Consider the following 21,085-nt stretch of genomic DNA (forward strand, 5'->3'; position numbering starts at 1 on the left):
CCAGTGGTCTCTGCTGCTGTCAGAGCTTTTCCAAGTCTAATGAAAATTGATCTGGCATCTTCCCACTCTTTGGGAGTTTTCTACAACATGTGACAGAAGAGACATGTCTTCACACACTGTTGGATCCTTAACTACATGTTCAGATTCATACTGACGAATTTGCCAACATAACATAACATAACATAAGTGGAAACCTACAGCTCATAGACAAAAAATAAAAATGTCCATCACTAAAAACTGAAACACTAGGACTCCTCCAAAGAGCAAATATAAAGCATGTACTACATTTCTATACTGCATGCTATACCTGACTGTAATTGTTATCCAATGTAGTGATAATTTTAAGAAAATATACTGTCATGAGATTAATTTATGACAGTGCATACAGAGTTTCAACAGAGCACTTGCAAACTTTTATTAAACACATACATCTGAAGTTGCAGTGCAAGCCTCCGTTTGTCTCTTGTACAATGACTGGCTGTCATTGTACAAGAGGCACATAATGTGAAAATTAAAAGAATCAAATACAACACTATCAAGAAGGCTTTTAAATTTTCAATCAGTTTAAATCACACTTCTAACAAACTCTGCAAATAAAAACACAATCTACAATAAAAAATTGCCTCAAGAACAAACATTTCTCTATCACATTGCCTTGAACTAAAACTGTTGTATAAATTATTTATATATGCTAACAGAACATACTTGGATCCATATGATCCATATCCATACACAGATAATTGCATCTGACACATGCCTATCCCTAATCCACATTGCTAGTCTCTAATAAATTTTTAAAAACATCCCAAGTCTTCTTCTGCCATCCATGTTGACATTATATTCAGACCACAATGGCTCAGACAAAACAAAACAAGTTTTAAAAGGGTCTTTGCAGAACTTTTGAGAAACACAGACCTTCATCTCCTGTAACCTCTTACATAGGTGAAGTTCTTCAGCTGTTTTTATGAAGTGTATCATGGTAACGCTCATACACAGAACACAGGATTCAAAACACTGAAAACAGGGCACAGTAAATTCAGCTTTGAGATCTCTCATGGTAATTTCGTTTTCCACCAAGCAGCTCACCTGCTGCATGCCCAAGGTCCCCACATGTCACACCAGAGTGACACGTCCTTGCCTAGAGGCCAATTCTAACCCCCAAACTGTGTAAACCCTTCACAAACACATCATGGCTGCTCCATTTGTGCTCCCAAACACCATAGCTACTTTGCTCATCACTTTGTAAGTGCTTTGTGGAGATTTTCTGAGCCAGAGACATGCTTACAGAACCAAGGCTCTTGCTGGTTCAAGCGCATTTAAATCACCATCTGGTAATCATAAAATAAACCACTCAGGCAAATGTTTCTTTCAGAACACACAAATGATAGTAACACAGCATTATGCTTTTCAAACACTAAAACTGTTGGGAAAAGATCAGCGACTGAAAGATCAAAACAGTGCAGTGACAACACCAGCAGAGATGCAGCAGCAGAATAAGACACTTGTTCCTAGTGAACACAGCTGAATAACCAAACTGAAATGTTACTTCTCACTTTCATACCTGTGAAACTGTGTAGGTAACTCTAACAGCATGCATCTCCTTGCCCAGTGGAGGAACAACCCAGAGGTACTACCCCAGGGTTTTCTCTTCAGGCTATTTAGCACACAGCTGACACTGCCTTTCCTAGCCATTTTTTGTGAATACGTCCATTCATTTCTGTTGTACCTTTACAAATGTCCATACAGAAAATATTTTGACACAGTAGTTTTGTTTGTTTCCATAAAATCACAGAAAATATGTGATGTTTCAATTATAGAACTGACTTAGAAGATGTACTAAAAAAACCTGGCATAGTTTTAAAAGAAAAGTAAAAAGCTTAGATCACACCATGTTCTCCTCGACTTGACACAAGGGAAAAAACCCCACAGAAAGCAATGAAATGTCTTCAGATTGCCACAGGAAGAAACAAAATTAGAAAACAGCCTTCTCCTCCTTATTGCCCAGTTTCAGGAATATCCTGAAGACTCTCAGATGGAAAATAAGAGCACTGATTAGTGGAATAGGAATTAGCTATTTAGCACTTAGCTTTTCAGTAAGCTCACCTGAGTCATACGTTTTATGTGCTACGTTTACAGCTGCCACTTTATTCCACCCAAAAGAAAAGAAAAAATAGGCAGCTTTCCCTTCTGTAGAGATCTTCTAGGAAAAAAAAAAAAAACCAAAAATATTTGCAACGATTCTAAATTATTTTAGCTATTACTATTGACTGGTTTGTCTAATTTCCTTTCCAAAGTCCTCCACTGGCATGGACCACCACACAGCTTCCCAAGCTTCCCAGAGGTCCTCAGGCCAAGGACTTGATCACTCAAATAATACAACTCCAGGTATCTGTGGCCAGGGAGGAGGTAAAGGAAGGCCAAACAATCAAGTCTTAATCTTAAAAGACTGGAGCTACTCCCCCTCCTGCATTTATAATAAATAAAATAAAACCAAGCTAAAAGCACACACACAGGCAGCCCTGTGACAGTGGAGATACTGATCTTTGCAGAGACTCATCAGCTTTATTTCTGAGGGGAAGGAAAAGCCAGGCTACAAAACAAGCCCTTCCCCACTGGTGGGGGTCAACACTGGTTTCCCTTAGCACTGATATGTGGTAGGATCCTGCCTTGTGGCTTCACAGAGCTTCTTCAGCTAACATTTCTGCAGGATCACCTTCATTCTATTTCTAAAAAACAGAATGCATTACTCTGTCTTCCTATTCTATTCATCTCTAAATGAAAATTCTTTGACCTTTCATTGTAAGAATAATGTATTTGGAATCAGAATAAATACCTTATTGGATTGTAACATCCATCTCCCTATGTGCTACTCAGTGAAAGAAGAGCACTTAATCTCAAAGGTTATTCTACACTATTTTTTTTTTTTTAGATCAGATTCATCATTGCAGTATCCAAAAGCAGATTACAAACACTTTACCATGAATATAAATTCTCCCAGTTTTAAGAAAAGAAAATGAAATTTTTGAGGCAAGGGAAAACAGGTACATTTGGCAGCATCCTGGGGAAATGTCTGCTTGTCTGTTCAAAATGCAGGGAAAGAAACTCTTACTGCAAAAGAAAGAAAGGGAGCATGTCTATTATCAGGGGAGAACAATCCCTATTATATTTTCTTCATTTATCACTTTATCATTGATTTTCAATACTTTACACTATGTAAGACCAAATGGCTTTTATATTTGGCTTCTATTCTACACAAGCACCATGTTTATGAATAATGTATTACAATTCCTTACAACAAAACCCTGAAAATTTGTATTTACAAGTGTGTAAGAAGCTTATCAATGCATAATGTAACTGTTAGCTACAGTGTGGGAGTTTCAAACAGTCGCAATAATAGAGAGGAAAAAACCTCTAAAGAAAATATTCCACTGAAAAATGTGCAATGAGGAAGTCATCATTCCAAATATGACATTGAAGAAAAAGTCTCGCTTCCAAGATACTAAAAATACATGAGCTATTCAGCTAAACACCTGTGTGACACCTTTCAAGAAAGTGTCTGACTAAAGGAATGAAAGTTTCAGGCAGTTGTTAAAAACCCAGGTGTCTGTGGCAGCTGCCTTTCCTGTGGCTCCGATGCTGGGTGGGATGTGACCCCCGTGTGTGCAGGCTGCTGCCCTGGGTGGTTCTGAGAGGCACCGGCTCCCCGGCTGCCGTGACTGCCCCGCTCCATCCCAGAAAGCCGCGCACAGAGATGAGCTGCAGACCTGGCACGAACCTGCCCTGGCAGCCGTGCCACAGCAGCTAGAGGTGTGCTCGGCGCCACTCACAAAACCCTGGAAGCCAGCACCAGGGAAGGGCAGCACCAGGCACCCACAGCACAGGGAGCGGAGCAGCGCGGTCAGAGATCCCCCTCCAGGCAGCACATCACACCAAAACACATTCTGCTGCTGATGAAAGCTAAGGGACAGCCCTCAGGGAAAACAGCATCCAGATCCAATTCGAGTTAATGCTAAACTAGCACTGCAATGCTCAGCTAAGGCTGGACTCAGTGATCTTCAAGGTCTTTCTTTTCCAATGGAAATGATTCCATGATTCTATGTACCATGTAAGCTATTACCTCAGCAGTAAAAATGTTCAGCTGGGGAGTCCCAGAAGACTAAGAAGACAAAAAGCTATGCACTTAAAATCCATCAAAACGGGAAAATCCAAGCATTTCTGTTCTGCTTTCTTCTTGTAACATAAATAATTATCAAAGGCTGTGACCCTCATCCAGTACTTTTCATTTATTCCTTGGAGATAGCATAGATTAATTACCTTGTTACACAAGTCTTGGGTGATACGATAATGTGCAATAAGAATACTTTAATTGCACAAAAACTGCACTAACAGGCAATTAGTGTGATAAAACACTGTATTAACTGCAATGTGATATGGAAGTTTGCTCCCAAAATGGAATAATAAAGCTGTTTCTACACATAACCGTTAACAGAAGGGGTGACACAGGGATATTTAAACACAGGCAACATCTAACCAAAACTAAAGTTTGTAGATTACAACTCAAACTGGATTATGTTGGTGCTCCCGCACAAAGAATAAATCATCATAGAGATCATCCTTTTATTAACATACACTGCTGAAACTCATCAGGGAAACATTTATAAATATAAAAAACATGTAAGCCTGAAGCCACAGAGCTGGTATTCTCATGAGCAGCAAATGGAAAAAGCAATCCTCTCCAGCATACTGGAGTCTAGGCATGTCTTGAATGAGGTACTAGAATAAAACAGAAGCAAGAGTTACACAGAGAAGTGACCTTCAACCAAATAGGATTTTACTTGTATTTTCCACCTATCATTGAATGGAAGTTAAAATGAATAAAAATTGAGAATTAAATAGCAAATTGCATCTCAAAATGAAAAGCTATGCAAATAAGTATACACTGGTGACTAAACACTTTTCCATCAGAAGTAGTTTTGCCATCAAACTCAGATTAATAAAAATGATACCTGCCCAAAACTGTTTTCACAATGGAAAAAAAAGGTTTATTTCTCCCTAATTGGTTTGGTTACTTGAAAACTGTTTAATAGATGACATGTCTTTCCCATTATTTCAGATTACTTAAAACAAATGTAGTACAAAAATCCCAAAAGGCCTTGTTATCTGTTTAAAAATGGAAAAGCTTCACAGATCAGACCCTGCTCCCACTCAGTATCAGGTGTACCTCATTACCTTCAGGGGGAATGTGTCACAGTTAGTCATGATTTATTAACTTTTCTGGAAAGCTTTACTAAATCTAATGTTCATTAGACAGCAGGTTTGAGAAGCACAAGAGCGAGGCAGCAGTAAGCTGCTGGTCCTTGTAAGCACAAAGGCATTAGTATTAATTAAACGCCTCCAGACCTCCCTTCCTGCTCTGTGCTTGCTGTCGAGCTAATTGCTCCTCTCCTCCAGCACAACTTATCCTGTCTGCCCTGCTGTAGAGCAGCCAACTTCATGTCTTCTAAATGGGATGAACAGCCTGCAGACAGTAACTCTGATTGCTTCAGATCTTTTCAGGGCTCCTTGTAAGACAATGGAAATGTTTTATGCAGACAAAATGATCTTCACATTTTTCTTCATCTGAAGTTTTCACATTAGGAAATGAGTTGAATTATAAAACTCAAAATCTCTGTGGCCTTTTTAAAGCAAGAGCATCAATTAGAAAGATGAATAGGAAAGTCTTGAGAGCAGCTGACATCATTACTGTAAAACATAACATTTGCAGGACTTAGAAGAAGAACTTAGAGAAGTACTAAAGAATCTAGGAGATATGAATAACAATTATGTTTATAAAAAAAAATCTCAGAACTGATGGTACTGACTTGTGCTCTATTATTACTTACTTGACAATCCTACATAAGAGGATTACTGTCTATTTTGGCACAATGTATAACAAGAGTACACAGCACATCACCAAGGGGTTATATCACACCCACACATATTCTTCATGTCAATTCTCCTACATCAGAAAGCCACCAGCTGTCAGTTCCCTGAGCTCCACACCATTTTATTACTCAAGAAAATTAGGGGAAAAAAAGAAGTCTTTTTAACAGGAGTGCAACACAGACTAAATTAAGAGCAGAATTCTTGTATAGTTCTTTGGCCCTCTGCATATAAAAATAACCATGCTGCTCCTCACACTCTCTATCCTGATTCAACAGAAAAGCAGCAGGCAGCAGGCCTAAGAGCACCCAGCAGCTCCCTGACACAATCACAAGGGTTATATCAACCCTTCTTTTCTAATGCTATGCTACTAATTCTCTCAACATCTTCAAAAACACCATGAAAACTGCAACAAATCCAGCAGCAGAAGAGTTGCTTAGCCCTGCAGTTGTATTTTGGAGAAATCCTAATGCTCAGGCCACAAAATAATTGGTCTGAGCATCCTATTAAGCTAGACAAGGGAAATGTACTACATTCCTGATATACTGCACCATTTTTTCCTGTCAGGCACAATCCAAACCAAAAGCAGCTGGCTCACAGTGTAGGATGCCCACCTGCTAATATAAACCCTGTGGCTATCAAACTCCTCTACCACAAGCACTCATCAGTCCTCTCACTGTCTCTACCAGTTACATCTACTCCTCCTAGAGGAACATGGTCAACTTTGGCCCAGCAGTTAGAAAAGATTTCAGTATGCCAACTTAGGCATAGAGAAGTTATTTCTCACATATCCTGAAACTGCAACACATGATAGATCCCCTCCTCAGTCTCTGTAATAAGGTATTTATAAACACACAATATAAATCTGAGAATAAAATCATCGCTTTCTTGAAAGCATGACACTGCACAGACATGTGGTAAGCTCTTCTTTCAGTAGGATTTAAATTTGGAGTGTGGGGATGCAGGGGATGACGAAGAGGGGAATTAGCATGAAAGGAAGTTAATTATAGATCTATCTGATGATACAGACACTCTTTCACCTTATCCAAATACTTAAAATTTATTATTAGTTATAGAAAGGAGTAATAGCTGCTCTAATGACAGTGTAGGAACTCTTAAATTTATGTTAGTTCATACATTGCTCCATTTTTCTAGGGTTAATTGAATCTCTTATACATATAGAAGATGAGAAGGCATATATATACCCAAGGCTTCTGACTCACCAGGCTAAAAAGCTCTTTTCAAGTTCTTTCCCATTAGCTGGCCTGGCCAGTATTAGTCCATCAGTTTTACCTCATTTCTCATAGAAGGCTGATCTTCTTTTAATTATCACAAATGCATGGGGGCAGAAGTCTTAACCACTCTTTTTATTTTGCTTTCCAAGGCCACATGCATCCCTGTTGTTGTCTGTGTCCTTGCTTCTGAGTGTCCAAAGCCAGTGCAATTAACCACAAACTCAGTAAGAACAATAAATGACCTCATCTAAGCAAAAATCAATTGCTAACAAACACCAAGACAAGAAGCAAAAGCTTATGAGGAGAACTTCTCCACAGGCTGAGTCACAGAGGTACTCCTAAATGCAGAGGACACTCTGAGTAGTGCTCATCTTCCTCCTCCCAGAGGTTCTGGGGAAGCCATGGATAGGAGTAAACACATGGATACTTTTGCATACTTTGCTTCTGCAATCAAAGAAATTCATACCAGCCAGCTCTATCTCACCATCATAATCACAATATCATTAAACCGTTCAGTCAATGACTGTACATAACTTCTATGTATCAAAATGCTGCAATAGCTACTTAGGAACTACAATTTAGAATGCAGCTCTTCATTCAAGCATCAACTCAGTCCTCAGCTATGCTCCTGAAAAATTATTTACAGTATGGCATTTTATTATGACACTGTAGTGTTGAGTTCAGTGTCTTTTTACTCTCATTGTGTAACAGGACTAATAATCCTCCAGTAAGACAGTGCAGGTGTGGTAACAAACTAACAGTTATTTGTTTCAGATAACCCCAAAATCCCACTTCTTTCCCTAGGTCATGCTATTAGCAGAAGAAACAGATTTTTAGAATTCTTATTTTAGGCCAATTATATAACTTACCAGATAAATGCCTACATTGATGTGCATCAGCACTACTATACTGCAGACTCAAAAAGCTCATGTGCTATTTTCTCCTGCAACCATAAAAATTCCCTAGGGACACCTTCACTATTTCTGTCACTAGACAGCTGTATTAAATCAAGTTGATATACACTGCCCATCATATTTACAACAATTACAGACTCTATTATTATGTAACAATTTTTTTACATTTTTTAAAACAGCAGGATTATTACTGAAGCTATTTGCATCCTAGAAGGTTACACTCATCATTAAATCTTTTTTCCCTCACTAGGATGAATTAACACGCAGAAAACATAAATTTAGATTAAAAACTCACAAAATGAAAGAATATTTTGCTACTACTTTTTAAACTCCAGCTACTGAAATGGCAGGCACCAATGAATGGCGTGGAGAGGCACTTTGGGCAGAAGTGGAAAATGCTGTTCTGTGAGGAAGAAAAGCATGGCCGAAGCAAAGCTTCCCTGCATTCTCTGCACTGCCCAGACTCCCCAGCCTTGTTAGGGACTTCCCTGTACTCCACAGACACTTACAGCAGCATCTCCAGCCCTTCCTGTGGGCTCCAGCTGCTGTCCCTGGCAGGTGCCTCCTGACCAGCCCACACTGGCTTGCAGCACACGAGAGAGGCGCCGACATCCCATGCTGCTGACACTTAACCTCCCCTTCTCCTTCACTTTTCCGGGGGCTTTTTCAGCTGAAAATTCCCACCTAACCAGCATACACAGGTTATTCTGCTATTTCACATGGATTTGATGTCTGAGCCTATGAGCTGGTTCCTTTGGAACCTTTGATGGAAAAGGTAGTGTTTTCAGTTGTTATACAAAGCAAAATCTACTGAGTTAACAGCTAAACTGAATACAGTAATTTCTCTTCAAGTACAGGGAAAGCTTAACACACAGCAATGTCAGGTAACATCTCCCAGAATATTTCCTTTAGATATTTGTAGATGCACGTGAGGCTCGCTTGACACATTCTGTTTAAGTAATCACAGGTTAGGAGCCACCACAGCAGAGCTCACAGCTATTTCCCTGTCTACTTTGGATTATCTACAAAAATGCATTACTTGAAATGACTTCTGGGGAGGTCAGGTATTCAGATTTTAATCTTATCAGAGAATGAAAAAAGGAGAAGCAGGAACCAGGTGTGACTGGAAGCACTTCAGAAGCACACCAGCACCTTTCAGTGCCTACATAACACCTGAAGTAAACAGCTGTGAAGAAACCCAGGACAAACAGTGGAGTAAACTACAACCTTAGTATAAAATAGCAAATCACAAGGTATCAGAAGATATACTCAGCTAATATATGCATTAGCTGAAATATTCTGACTCTAGAGGATAGCCTAATTAATATCGAAAGAAAATGGCATTATCACAGGGGAACCCTGCCAGGATTTAATTTTTGTCACTTCTAAGAAGTCGACTGAAACAGGTAAATATGGAAAGGTGCCACTAATTTAGAAAAGCTTGCTAAACTCAAAACACTAAAGAGTTGGTAGCTGATTTCAGAGCAGCTGGATTTTAAGAAAATCACTGCTGAGACACTCTTGAGGATTTCATTCTAATCCAGTAAACATCAAAGATTAAAGGTGCAGAGGGCAACCACCAGACTGAGGTACTACTGTGCATGGGGCAATGTAAGCAAAGTGTTAATGTCAATATAAGCAAGGAAAGAAGTGGAAGCACTAAAAAAATATCCTGGCAAGCTGACTGAAAGGAAGCAAGCTGCTGAAAAGAAACTTGTACTAAAAATTGAGAAAATAATCAAAGATGAACAGCACAGGAGCATACAATTAGTGGACATGCAGTACTGCTTCGCAAGCACTTCATGTGACACAATTCATCTACCTGCTTGTTCAAATTACAAGGAAAAATAAACCTGGGTTTTTTTTTCTGACTGGATCTCCTTCAAACTCACCACAAAATGTAATTCATACCAGAGCATGATGTTTTTCACTGGTGTAAATTTGTCTTTGCTGCCAAGTAAGCTGTTTACTTACATGAGAGTTAATATTTTCTGATTAGATTATCGGGTCTAATGGCAGCCTAAAATAACACTTGAATTTCTGTGTCTGCACTTCCAGATTTCTCAGGTAAGAACAAATTCCTTGTGGCAGAAAAGAGCAGTGAAAGCTCCAGGTTCCTTAGCTCTCTTGTTAATGCTGGCAGTGTCTAAATTTCTGGCCTTGTGACAGCACAACAGATGTCCAAACTGTTCAGCAGCAGAGCAGGACAGAGCCCATACATCTCCACACTGCTGAGCAGGGATATATTTGTTCCCATCACAGGAAATGTCCTATTTTTTTCTGGGCACTTGAAAAGAGTTGGAGTATAGATTTGGCTGACTCAGGTGAAATCAACCTGCATGTGCACTGCAGAGCTGTCTCTGTCACGAATTTGCTAGCTCCAGCCCATGTGCCCAGATTGTCCAACTGAGCTGAGGTAAAAGGACCACGGTACTTGAATACAAGCATGGACACCAGCAATCAGAAAGCCAAGAGCTTGCTCCTTCTTCCAACTGTGCCATTTCAGAGCTTTCCCATTACAGCCCTAGTAAGCCCCAGCATCCCTGTAGCTGCTGAGGGAGTTGCAGAGACACCCTTGGACTTGGGAGCTGAAACTCTGACAGCTCTGGTGACAATTCACAGGAAGACAGGTGACCAGCTTGTCCTGCCCTCTGAGTTCATGTGGCACTGCCCCATCCATCAGCAGCCAAGTCAGAGCTAGTGCTTACTTTGACCTTTCAGTCAAGAGTGGCAAAAGCTGCCAGAGGGAACCAGCTGAAATATGTGCCACTTTTGCATGGTGGCTTCTCAACTTTTTGCAAAATAAATAGGAAAGGCATGTAAAAGCAACAAAAAAGGAAAACTGAGCTCATTTTTCACAAGAAACAAGGGTTTTTAAAGTGCTATCAGGGTAAAACAGACTTCATAGGATTAAAATAAGAGCATGAAAGTTTAATATGATTTAGTTAGTTTTCTGTTCTTTTAAAAACTATGCATAAATTCCATTCATCTACTTTAAAAACCTGAATTTTTAGCTGCTGGCCTTCAGGATGAAACAGAAGCTGAGACTCATTTATAAAATTGCCTGTATTTCCTGCACAACCAAGACAGAAACCCATGTGTCTCAGAATGACAGTACAGAGAAATCCAGCCTCCTCTCTTTTGACTGCATAAGCACTTTCACAGCAATTAAGTCCTCCCAGGTGAGGCAGCCACTGAATGAGAGTTCAGGGAAAATGGATGAAACACAAAGCATCTCTAATCCACCTGCAACAGGAGTAGTTACAGTGACCTTTTAGAAAACAGCCCAGGGTATCCAGCAGACAGCTAGAGTTTCCAGCCCCCAGGTAATCAGACACTGGATCCCAAGCCTTCAGTTCCTGGCAAAAGCCACAAACAAGCTGTTACTTAAAGGCCACTTTCATGTCTAGGTTTCCCAGCTGCTCCGGGACCTCGGCAGGTGGAGACACTCGTCTGCACAAACCAGCCTGCAGCAGGGCTTGACAGAGAAGGGAGCTGCTCTCCAAGAAAACACTGTTCCCAAGCTCAAGAGGGTGAAAAGGGCACTGTCAACCTCAGAAACAAAATGCTAACCATTCTGACAAATGCTAAGCAAGGGAAATAACTGGGCCTGGGAATTCAGTGAGTTTCAGAACCCTGGATCCAACCCAGTTTTTGTCCTTTAATACAAAGAGAAAGAGATTCAGGGAAGCATGTGCCTAAGTCTCTTCTTGCTCCTAAGAAGGACAAAGTGCATTTTGCCAGTTACTGGAAGTGATGCTTTGTCAATACATCTGCTTGTGAACAATGCCATAGCTCATGGCAAGGACACAACTGGAGATGCAGAAAGCATCCCTAAGGGACATGACACTGGCAGAGCAAGTGAAGATGTATCACTCACGACATTAAATCCTGCAGGCAGAAAACTTCAGAGCGAAGGCTGCCCCCACTCTTTACTGAACTCAATGTTATGTACACACTGCTTAAAACGACAAAAAAAACCAGCTTCACTAAATGCTTAAGAAAATGATATCTAGGATTACAGTATGAAAAAGAGATATCAGTCTACCTGTGGAATAGGAAACTAAAGTGAAGAAGAAAAGTAAAATCTTTCTATTTCCTCAGTTATAGGAAAGGACAATAAAACTGCACAGTGCTACTGTAAGCAATTATCGGGAACTGTGCCAGCTGCCTGATCAGCATTTTAACAAAAAAAGGGATGCTACAGAGTGTCAGAGAAGCACAATACTGCACCCTCTGAGTGTTAAATCACCTGTGGGAGAAAGCAGTGTAATCCATACACACAAAGGGCTGCAGTCACTTCACCTGCATCCCAAGATGCTCTCTACCCCCAGCAAAGCGCACAGCAAGCTCAGCCTTCTGCTAGTGCTGCCCAGCTGAGTGTGCAAACAAAACAAGTGTATGTTTCACATACACAGCTCATGGAATCACAGGATACACGGAGCTGGAAGGGACCCACAAGGGTCATCAAGTCCAGCTCATAGTCCTGCACAGAACCAACCCCAAGAGTCACACCATGTGCCCTAGAGCACTGTCCAAACACTTCTTGAACTCTGTCAGGCTGGGGCTGTGACCGCTTCCCTGGGGAGCCTCTTCCAGTGCCCAACCACCCTCTGGGGGAAGAACATTTTTTTTAATATCCAACCTAAACTCTCCTGACACAGCATGGGCCATTCCCTCGGGTCCTGTCACTGGTCACCACAGAGGAGAGATCAGCGCCTGCCCCTCCTCTTCCCCTCTCAAGGAAGTGTAGACTGCAGCGATGTCTCCCCTCAGCCTCCTCTTCTCCAGCCTGAACAGACCAAGTGACCTCAGCTGCTTCTCATACACATTCCCCTTAAGGGCCTTCACCATTTTCATTGCCCTCCTTTGGATGCTCTCTAATGGTTTAATGTCTTTTTTATATCATGGTACCCAGCACTGCACACAGTGCTCAAGGTGAGGCTGCCCCAGTGCAGAGCAAAGCAGGACAATCCCTCCCTTGCCTGATGCACGCCAGGTTTGCACAAGAACAGACTGCTGAGTCTTAGTGCTTGCCTCTGCATAAAACAAGATGTGGCCTTCTCTCCGATAAAGTAAAATCATGTATTTGAGAAATGAGCTCTGCACATTTTCTCTTTACAAGGAAAATAGAGCAAGCAATAAAAAATACTGGTGAACATACCCTTTTGCCTCAATTTTTGATTCAAAAAATCTTCCTTCTCACAGGCATGCTGTAAAAAGAAATGCACTATTTCTGTAGGGTTTACCAACTATAGGGATCAATGCTGAGAAAACCCTGTAGGAAACTAGCCTTTTTGGATATCAGGAAGCAGGAAGCATATTCCAAAAGCAAATCAAAAGTGGTCACAAGCTGACTGGTGAGAATAAAATTAAATGCTGGTCAGCTGTTTCCCTACTTCTAGATGGTCCCTTTTGCTCAGCTAGAAAGTTGATACTGTCTCAGAAAACCTCAATGACCTTGTAGCATCCACATAAAGGACCTGATCCCCCCCCGGGCTCCAGTTCCTGTTCCCCAGGGGCATCCATAACCCCAGAAGCAGCCAGACCAAAATGGATCAAAGTGGCACAAAAATCCAGTGCTTCCTGTGGCAATATCCAAGCACTGTCACATTACAGAGATCTAGCTTGTCTGGCAGCTGGGCTATGCCCTGGGACCCAGCAGGCAGGGATGGTGGGTTTCTGATGGGGAGCTACCCCCCCGCCCTCTCCTTTCAAGTGGGATGTGGATATAGAGGTAGATTTAACTCCAAGTATAATAAATACAATCATCATACATCCACATATAAAGACTTAGGGGAAGCCTGTAACAAAGACATGGAGGGTAAGTATACAGAACAGCTACCTGTAAAAAAAACACTGATAAGGAGGTATTCTCCAGACAAAATACAGTCACAGTGAAATGGCTTACCTAATGCTAGAAACAGCAACCCACACAAACAATCCTCATGAAAATAAAGCAGGATTCCAAAATATTTTTGAAACTTTTCTAAATATTTATTTTTTTTCCAGGTTATGAAATTACTTCCCTGGCTTTCAGCCATTATCTGTACCAAGCCCATGTGCACAGGTTCTTCCAATTTTTCAGCCATTATCCCGTAAAACCTTTATCTTTGCATTTTGTAATTACAGTTCGTTCCAAAACCTAGGGACAGTCTGCATGAAATTAAACTGAGACACTTTTCTCACATCATATCCTAACCAGCCTACAGTTTTCTGGAAAATGAAATAAAACATCCTTAGCAAAATGATCAATTTGTTCACTAGTCATTTTGGGAGGGTACTGGTAAAAGCCATTCCTGAATGCTAGAATATTTTCATTCATGCAATATCTGTAAAACCTGATGCTGCCTCCCTAAGTGTGAATTTTAAGGGTAAATTCATTTTTTATAACAATATCCACTTGCAAAAGAAGCAAAATATTTAAAAGTTTTCAGCCACTATTAAAACTTCTAAGTGCCACACTTAATTTTAAAGAATTGCTTTTTAAAATCCTGATATAATACAAGGTAAACTCACATTCAAGACAAACTGTTGGATCCCTACACAAAAACCCCACAATGTTTAGAAAAATCACCGTGTTTTAAGTGCTAGAATTTGTAAAGTAGAAGAAACATTATCAAGAGTGCAAAACAAGACTCAGGAAGTCCAATTCAACTTCAAATTGAATTGCAATTAATTTAATTGGATAAATACTTAAAAGAAGAACCTGCACACATCAGGCAGCTGACAACAGACACATCACAGTACAGCTGAGCACAGAAGGGAGAGACTTTAGAGAAGATAAAGACAACTTGGTACTGCCCAGTTTACACACACTGTGCAACTTCCCTTTAGGATTATCTGTGATTAAGGGAACCAGTTCTTACATTTCCTAGGCACCTGTTACAATCATGACTTGTTTTCAAGCCTGATGCCACACATTTCTCAAAGTCAGCATCAGGGCATCAAAGTATCGTCAAGTTCAAGGGGTGGGAGAACCCGGAGGTGACACTGCTTCACAAGGAAGAAACATCCCACACAGGAGCTCACACGCTGCTGCGCGGGCAGCCCAAATACAATCCCTGCTTGGCACCTTTGTCCTACTGAAAACAACACAGCACCTTGTCAACTGGCACTGTGCCATTCTGACAGATGGACTCGAGTGCAGGCAGCCAAGAGACTATGTATAAGCATCAAATATGTTTTTTGAGAGGAGGACTTCCAGCCAGGAATGTTAAAACAGCTGTCCACATGGAGCTTGCATGCCTACACTTAAGAGGATATGCTATCACCACTCGAGCCCTGAGCTGGATTAACTTGGAAAATAAATAAGATAGCTTCCACAGCCACATAAGGTGAGTTTTTGCAGAATCAGGATTAGTGATACTCAAGGGGGGCTTTACTGACCTACTCTTAGTGGGCACACTTGCAGGGTCAAAAAGCTCATCAGTTCTGAAGCTCAGTGAACCTCTTATCAGGTGCACACTTACATATATTTATCTTCCTTTGGAAGAAAAACACAGAATGCAATACCAGCACGACTATGAACAAACATGTAAGTGACCTTCCATTTCATGTTAGAGGATACTTTTTTTTTATTAATTAGGTGTCCTCACTCAAAGACATATCTGTGTGACTGGGACCTGTTTCCCTGGGCTTTCATCTCTTTTTAAACCTCAACTGCCGTGGGTTACTCCAAGATTTTTTGTTAGCCATGCCTCCACACAGACACATATTTTACATTTTGGCCATCACTTGCATAGTTTTCCCCAGTAATAGAATCACACCAGCTGGAGAAGCAGGCATTGCATAACACAGGACGTGAGGTGGCAAGCCTGCAGAGCCATGCCCAGGCCACTTCTATCCCAGCCCTGCACCTGGCTGAGCTGTCTGCTGCCCACAAATCCCTCTCCTCAAGGACATTCAACATTCCAAACCATTGAGAAGATCCAACAAAAACATGTTTGCTCACATCAACGTGCCAAACAGTGTTCTTTTTCTTTCTCCCCCAAAAACTCAGATTTTACTCCTGCCCCTCAAAAAGTCACTGGCCTGTATCTGAAGTGAGGCAAATACTTACACATTAACAACTTAAATGTTTCCTAAGAACTCCACACTATTTAAAAAAGACAATACCAAGATATCCAACAGCAGACAACATTGCTTCTAGCCCTGAGTGGCTTCAAGACTGAATAGAGGTGATAGTACATTTTATTAAATGAACTTTGTGTTCATTTTAATTCTCCCTGTGGTCACAATCAAATCACAGGCATAAATTTTTCACATATACTGTAGCTGGGTGTACTCATCTTTGTTCTCCTGAATCACTAAAAATGAACTTTGACTCTAGAAGGGTCCTCCCAGTATAGATCAAAGCTGCCTTCAGTGTCTGGCAGCCACAGGGTCACATGGAGTCTGCCCAGCTGCTGGTGCCTTTTACCTTTGTTAGCTTCGCTGCAATTAAAGTTACCTGAGTCATTTAATGAGTATTTCCTGTGCTAGAGGCGCATCAGTGGTAGGCATCATTTCTCCTGCACAGTGAGGATTTCCCCCCATTGACCTTGCCTTCCCCTTTGCTGAAGAAAGATTTCCGCCTCTCTCACCGTTCACCTCTTTTACCCTTCATTCCTCACCTACAGCATTTCCTTTTCTTTCTTCGTTTCTGAGGACTGTGAGAGATCACCTACTTGCAAAAGTTCCAAACTACAATTTAGTAACCTCAGTAACAAGATGCTTTGTTTTTTCATGCTGCCAATGAAGTCAATGCTAGGTTAATCTTAATTTCCATACCACTTAACCTTTCTCAGACAGGGGAAGAGAGGGAAAAAACACTTTGTCAAATACTTCACCATGCAGAGTAGCAATGCAGTGAATACCTCTCCCTCCTTCCAAAAACCTGCAGTGCCCCAGGCTTTTTCAAGACACTGCACACAGACTGTGCATGGCTTTAGAACGGTTCAGGGAACAGTCAAATTGCCAAAGAACAGGTCAAAAGGAATAAAAACACTGATCCGGATCACTACTTCTGTTCAGTAAAGTAGTTACACACACACACTCTGCAAGTGTATAACTTCCATAAATGTGTGTTTTATATGCAATTATTATCTCCATGGCTATCATAACGCCAAAGAAAACTGAACTACAAATGGTAATGCTGAGTATCCAAAACGCTTTCACAGCTCTGTCAGCCCCCTAAGTGCCTCTCCTTATTTGAAAAGCATGTGAAGGGTACATGAGGTTCATTTCTTATAGAAGCAACTAAGGGGCTAATGCAAAGTCAGCAAGCAGTTAATCTTGCACATTACACAAACTATCAGGATCAAACTCCAGTAAAGTTTAGTACCCTGAAATATCTGAGATATCCTTTATACCCTTTCTTCCCACATCTCACAACTATCAAGAAGATTTGTCTGTACCTGCTGAAAAGCTTATGCCAGATTGGACACAACTCATTTCGTTGTGCTCCTTGAGCTGCCCTAACCAAACTCAACCCTGAAGGCTTCACACGCTGGTTTATCAGTGAGTTTTTAACTCTGAGATGCCAGATGATGTACCAATGACAGTAAAAATTCATTGCTAGTTCAGGCAAAAGAGTGCTGGAAAAGTAAAACAAAGCATGCCAGAACTCTCACAAAGTGCTTATTGAGCATTAACATTATAGAGACTTTAGGCTAAAGGTACAGCAACCAGAATTTAGAAATGCAAAGATTCTGTGTTAGCAAAAAGAAACTTGAAGGGACAGGGCAAATTTTAACACTGTTTTCTTGACTTGAAAAAGTCACCGGCTACTGCCAAGTGCTGAAACGCATTAGAGAAGACAACTTTCTCTGTTGTTCTATTACCCATGCAGGAGGATGTGAGTACAACTGCTTTTAGGCACACTGCGTTAGCTTCACCCGTTACTGCTGTTCACCATGCCACAAAACATTTTAAACTAGGAGAGCATGGCAATTTTACTTCAAAAGGTCATCTGAAAAGGAAAAGTTAGCACAGATGTTGTTCAGCAGGACCAAGGCAGAAGTACCTGTAACCGGCCTCTCAAAGACCTGGGGTTCAGCTAAGTACCCAGGTACTTAAGTTGCCTTACCTAGGTAAAGTGAGGCGTTTTCTTTCTTGACATTGTCATCTAAGTAGGTTGGTCCCAAGGTATAGATGGGTGTCGAGCCCATGCCAATGAGGATTTGGGCACAAATGAATAAAGCTACATAGAGAGAGTGGTCGTTTCCACCGGTGTCCTTGACGCAGGCCGACGAGTCCCACTGCTCCTTGGCAGTGCCATTGCCGGCCACGCACAAGCCCTCGTTACTGACGGAGGAGTTCAGCTCCTGGATCTGGTACGGCGGAGAGATGAAGTGAGGTAAGGAGAAGAGCGCAGCGCCCAGGGCGATGAAAAGCCCCCCTACGGCCAGCCAGAGCGGCCTCCGTCCGCGACCCCCGAAGTAGCTGATGAAGACCACCACCACCAGGCTCCCGATGTCGAAGCAGCTGACCAGCAGCCCCGACTCCGAGCTCTTGAGGCTGTATCTCCGCTCGATGGTGGTGATGACGCTGCTCAAGTAGCCGGAGACCATGAGGGACTGGATGAAGGTCAGGAAGCACATGCACACCAGGAAGAAGCGCGAGTCCGCAAGCACTGCCCGCAGGCACGCTCTGCCCGGAGGGCCCGCCAGCAGCAGCGCCGGCGGCGGCGGCGGCAGCAGCAGCGGGGGGCCCAGGGACACCCCTCGGCCGGGCGCCGCCGGCTGGCTGCCCTCCGTCTTCCAGGGGAAGCTCCCGCTGCCGCTGGCGGCGGCGGGGAGCCGGCCGGCCTCGGCGACGGCGGCGGCGCCCTGGCCCCGCTCGGCCTCGGGAGCGGGTTCCGCGGCGGGGCTCGGCCGGCCGCCGCCGCCGCCCCCCCCGGCCGCCAGGGGGGAGCCGAGCGCGGGCAGACTGCGGCACCGCGGCGCCTCCGCCCGGCCCCCCGCCGCCGCCGCCGCCGGCCGCTCCGCCCCGGGGAGCCGCTGCTCCGGGATCCCCGCCGAGGCCATGCTGGGTCCGGCGGCGGCCTCACAGGAGCCCGACCGGCTCCATCGCTGCCGTGCGTCGAGTCCGCTGAGGGGCCCGGCGAGAGCGCAGCATAGCGAGGAGGGGAGGAGGGAGGGGAGGGGGGTGGCCCTAGCCGCGGCCGCCGGCCGCCCCGCCGCACGTGTCAGCCAAACTCCTTTGTGGCTCCATCCGCCCTCAGTCTCGCTCGAGGGGCCACCCGCTCGCCGGGGCGCCCGCGCTGCCGGCGGCTCCCGCTCCCCGTCGCCGCATGCCCGCGGCGCCGCGCTCAGCAGCCGCCGGCCGGGGCCCCGCGGACAGCCTGCCCGCCGCGGGGCAGCGCCGCCCGCTCCGCAGCCCGCATCCTCCTCTCGCCTCGCCGCCGACGCCGGTGACGGAGCTCCGGGGAATTGCTGCCGATCTGCGGGGCGGAGAGCAAGCACGGGAGGTCAGCGGCGCCGGCCACAGCGGCCCCGTCCCTCCCCGCGCCCCGGCCTCTGCCCGCCCGACCCCGCGATCTGCGCTGAGCTCTGGGGAGCGCCTCCGTCCCCGTCCCCGCGCGGGCTGGATCACGGCAGCGCCCCGGGGACCGCGCGTCCTTGGGGACGGCACATGGATTTACATAAGAGCCGGGGCGGCCTCGGCCAGAGCGCGACCCTTTTATTTGGTGCCGGATGCGACAGCCAAAGGTCGCCGTGCCAAGCCTTTTATTTTCTAGCCTAAAAATAAATGCGTTGAAATAAATACTCCGCTACAACTCGGCAGCCCGGGGAGCGGCGGCAGGCGGAGGGAAGGGGAACAAAGCAGGAGCCGGGCAGCGGCGGCGGGCACCCCGGGACCCGGCAACCCGGGGCCGACCTCGCTGCCCCAGCTCGCTCGGCTGCCCCCGGGACCGCCGGGTGCACAGCGGTGCCCACACATCCCTACCCCGGCAGCGGAACACGCCTTTTGCCTCCTTTGTCCGCTTTTGTCTCCCCGCCGCCTCCCGCTCGCTGCGGCCCCGCGGAGGGGTGGGTGGGGGAGGCAACGGCACCCGGGCAACCGCGCCCCGGCGGCGGATCTCCCCCACCCCCAGGGGCTGCCCGGCGGAGCCGGCGGGGCGCACCGGGCTCTCCTCCCGGCCGCTGCGAAGAAAAACGCCGGGACTACTCACCGAGCGTGCGGCGCCGGGGGCGGCCGGCCCGGGCCCTGCGCCCCCGCCCCGCCTGTCACCCAACGCCGGGTCCCCCTCGGCCGCCTCCGCCTCCCCGGGCGCCGGAGCGCAGGCGCGCCCGCCGCTGCCGCCGGGCCGGGAGATGCCGCCGGCAGCTCGCTGCCCTCCGATCTGCCCTACCGGCCCGCGGCTACCCGGCAGCACCCCCTGCCAGAGAGGCCAGGGTCCCCGCGGGACGGTGAGCCCGGCGGCGGGGCACGCCTCGGGAGCTGCCCGGTCCGTGCCCTTGCTCACCCTGGAGCTGCTGAGGGCTGCCACTCGGCGCTCGTGGCTGAGAAAGTCCGCGGAGCGCCACGGTTGGCAGCCCCGGGCGGCGTTTGGGATGCTTGGGATGGTGTTGCATCCCCTTGTGTAAAAGGCGGAAAAAGACAGGACCTTAGTTACATCGACTGCTGAAAAGTGAGAAGAACCAAGGGATGATTTTAAAAATTTTTGTCTTAAGGAAAATAGATCACCTGATGATCCTTTTTGTCCAGAAACTTATCTTCAATACAAACCATCTCCAAAACTGGGAGCACATGTAAAATACAGGAAAAGTAGTTCAGAGTTAAGTTCTCATAGAGTTTTCTCCTAATCCCCTTTTTTACGTTTGTGTAGTGTCTTGAATTGCACTGGTTTGCTTTACTCTCAAGTCCCTGTATTAAAAGCCCTAGTAGCAGAATAAGGCTAAATAGTCCTGCAAATTATTTGTTGTGGAGTGATAGAGTGTGAACTATTGAGATATTTGTCTTTTCCATAAAATAATGCAAAGGAATGCACCAAAGAGGCATAATATCGTACATATTTCTGAATAGTTG

General features: G+C 44.7%; 1 protein-coding gene across 5 annotated transcripts in view; it reads right to left on the bottom strand.

Annotated features, from left to right (window-relative positions):
• The window catches only part of SLCO5A1 (solute carrier organic anion transporter family member 5A1), a 78,153-nt gene extending 57,487 nt beyond the window's left edge, over positions 1–20,666 (bottom strand). For 3 of the 5 annotated variants that reach the window (XM_074552252.1, XM_074552244.1, XM_074552262.1), the window contains exons 1-2: positions 20,523–20,666; positions 18,141–19,496 (exon numbers count right to left, since the gene is read on the bottom strand). In XM_074552252.1, the coding sequence (XP_074408353.1) occupies positions 18,141–19,496; positions 20,523–20,631 (1,465 nt within the window). In that variant the 5' untranslated portion in view covers positions 20,632–20,666. Of the gene's footprint in view, positions 1–18,140; positions 19,497–19,585; positions 19,751–20,002; positions 20,138–20,522 lie in introns of those variants that run through there. The other 2 variants (XM_074552257.1, XM_074552254.1) reach the window with 2 other exon arrangements.
• Positions 20,667–21,085: the final 419 nt, after the last annotated feature.

The sequence above is a fragment of the Zonotrichia albicollis genome, chromosome 1 (genome assembly GCF_047830755.1).
Source record: "Zonotrichia albicollis isolate bZonAlb1 chromosome 1, bZonAlb1.hap1, whole genome shotgun sequence".
Lineage (NCBI taxonomy): Eukaryota > Metazoa > Chordata > Aves > Passeriformes > Passerellidae > Zonotrichia > Zonotrichia albicollis.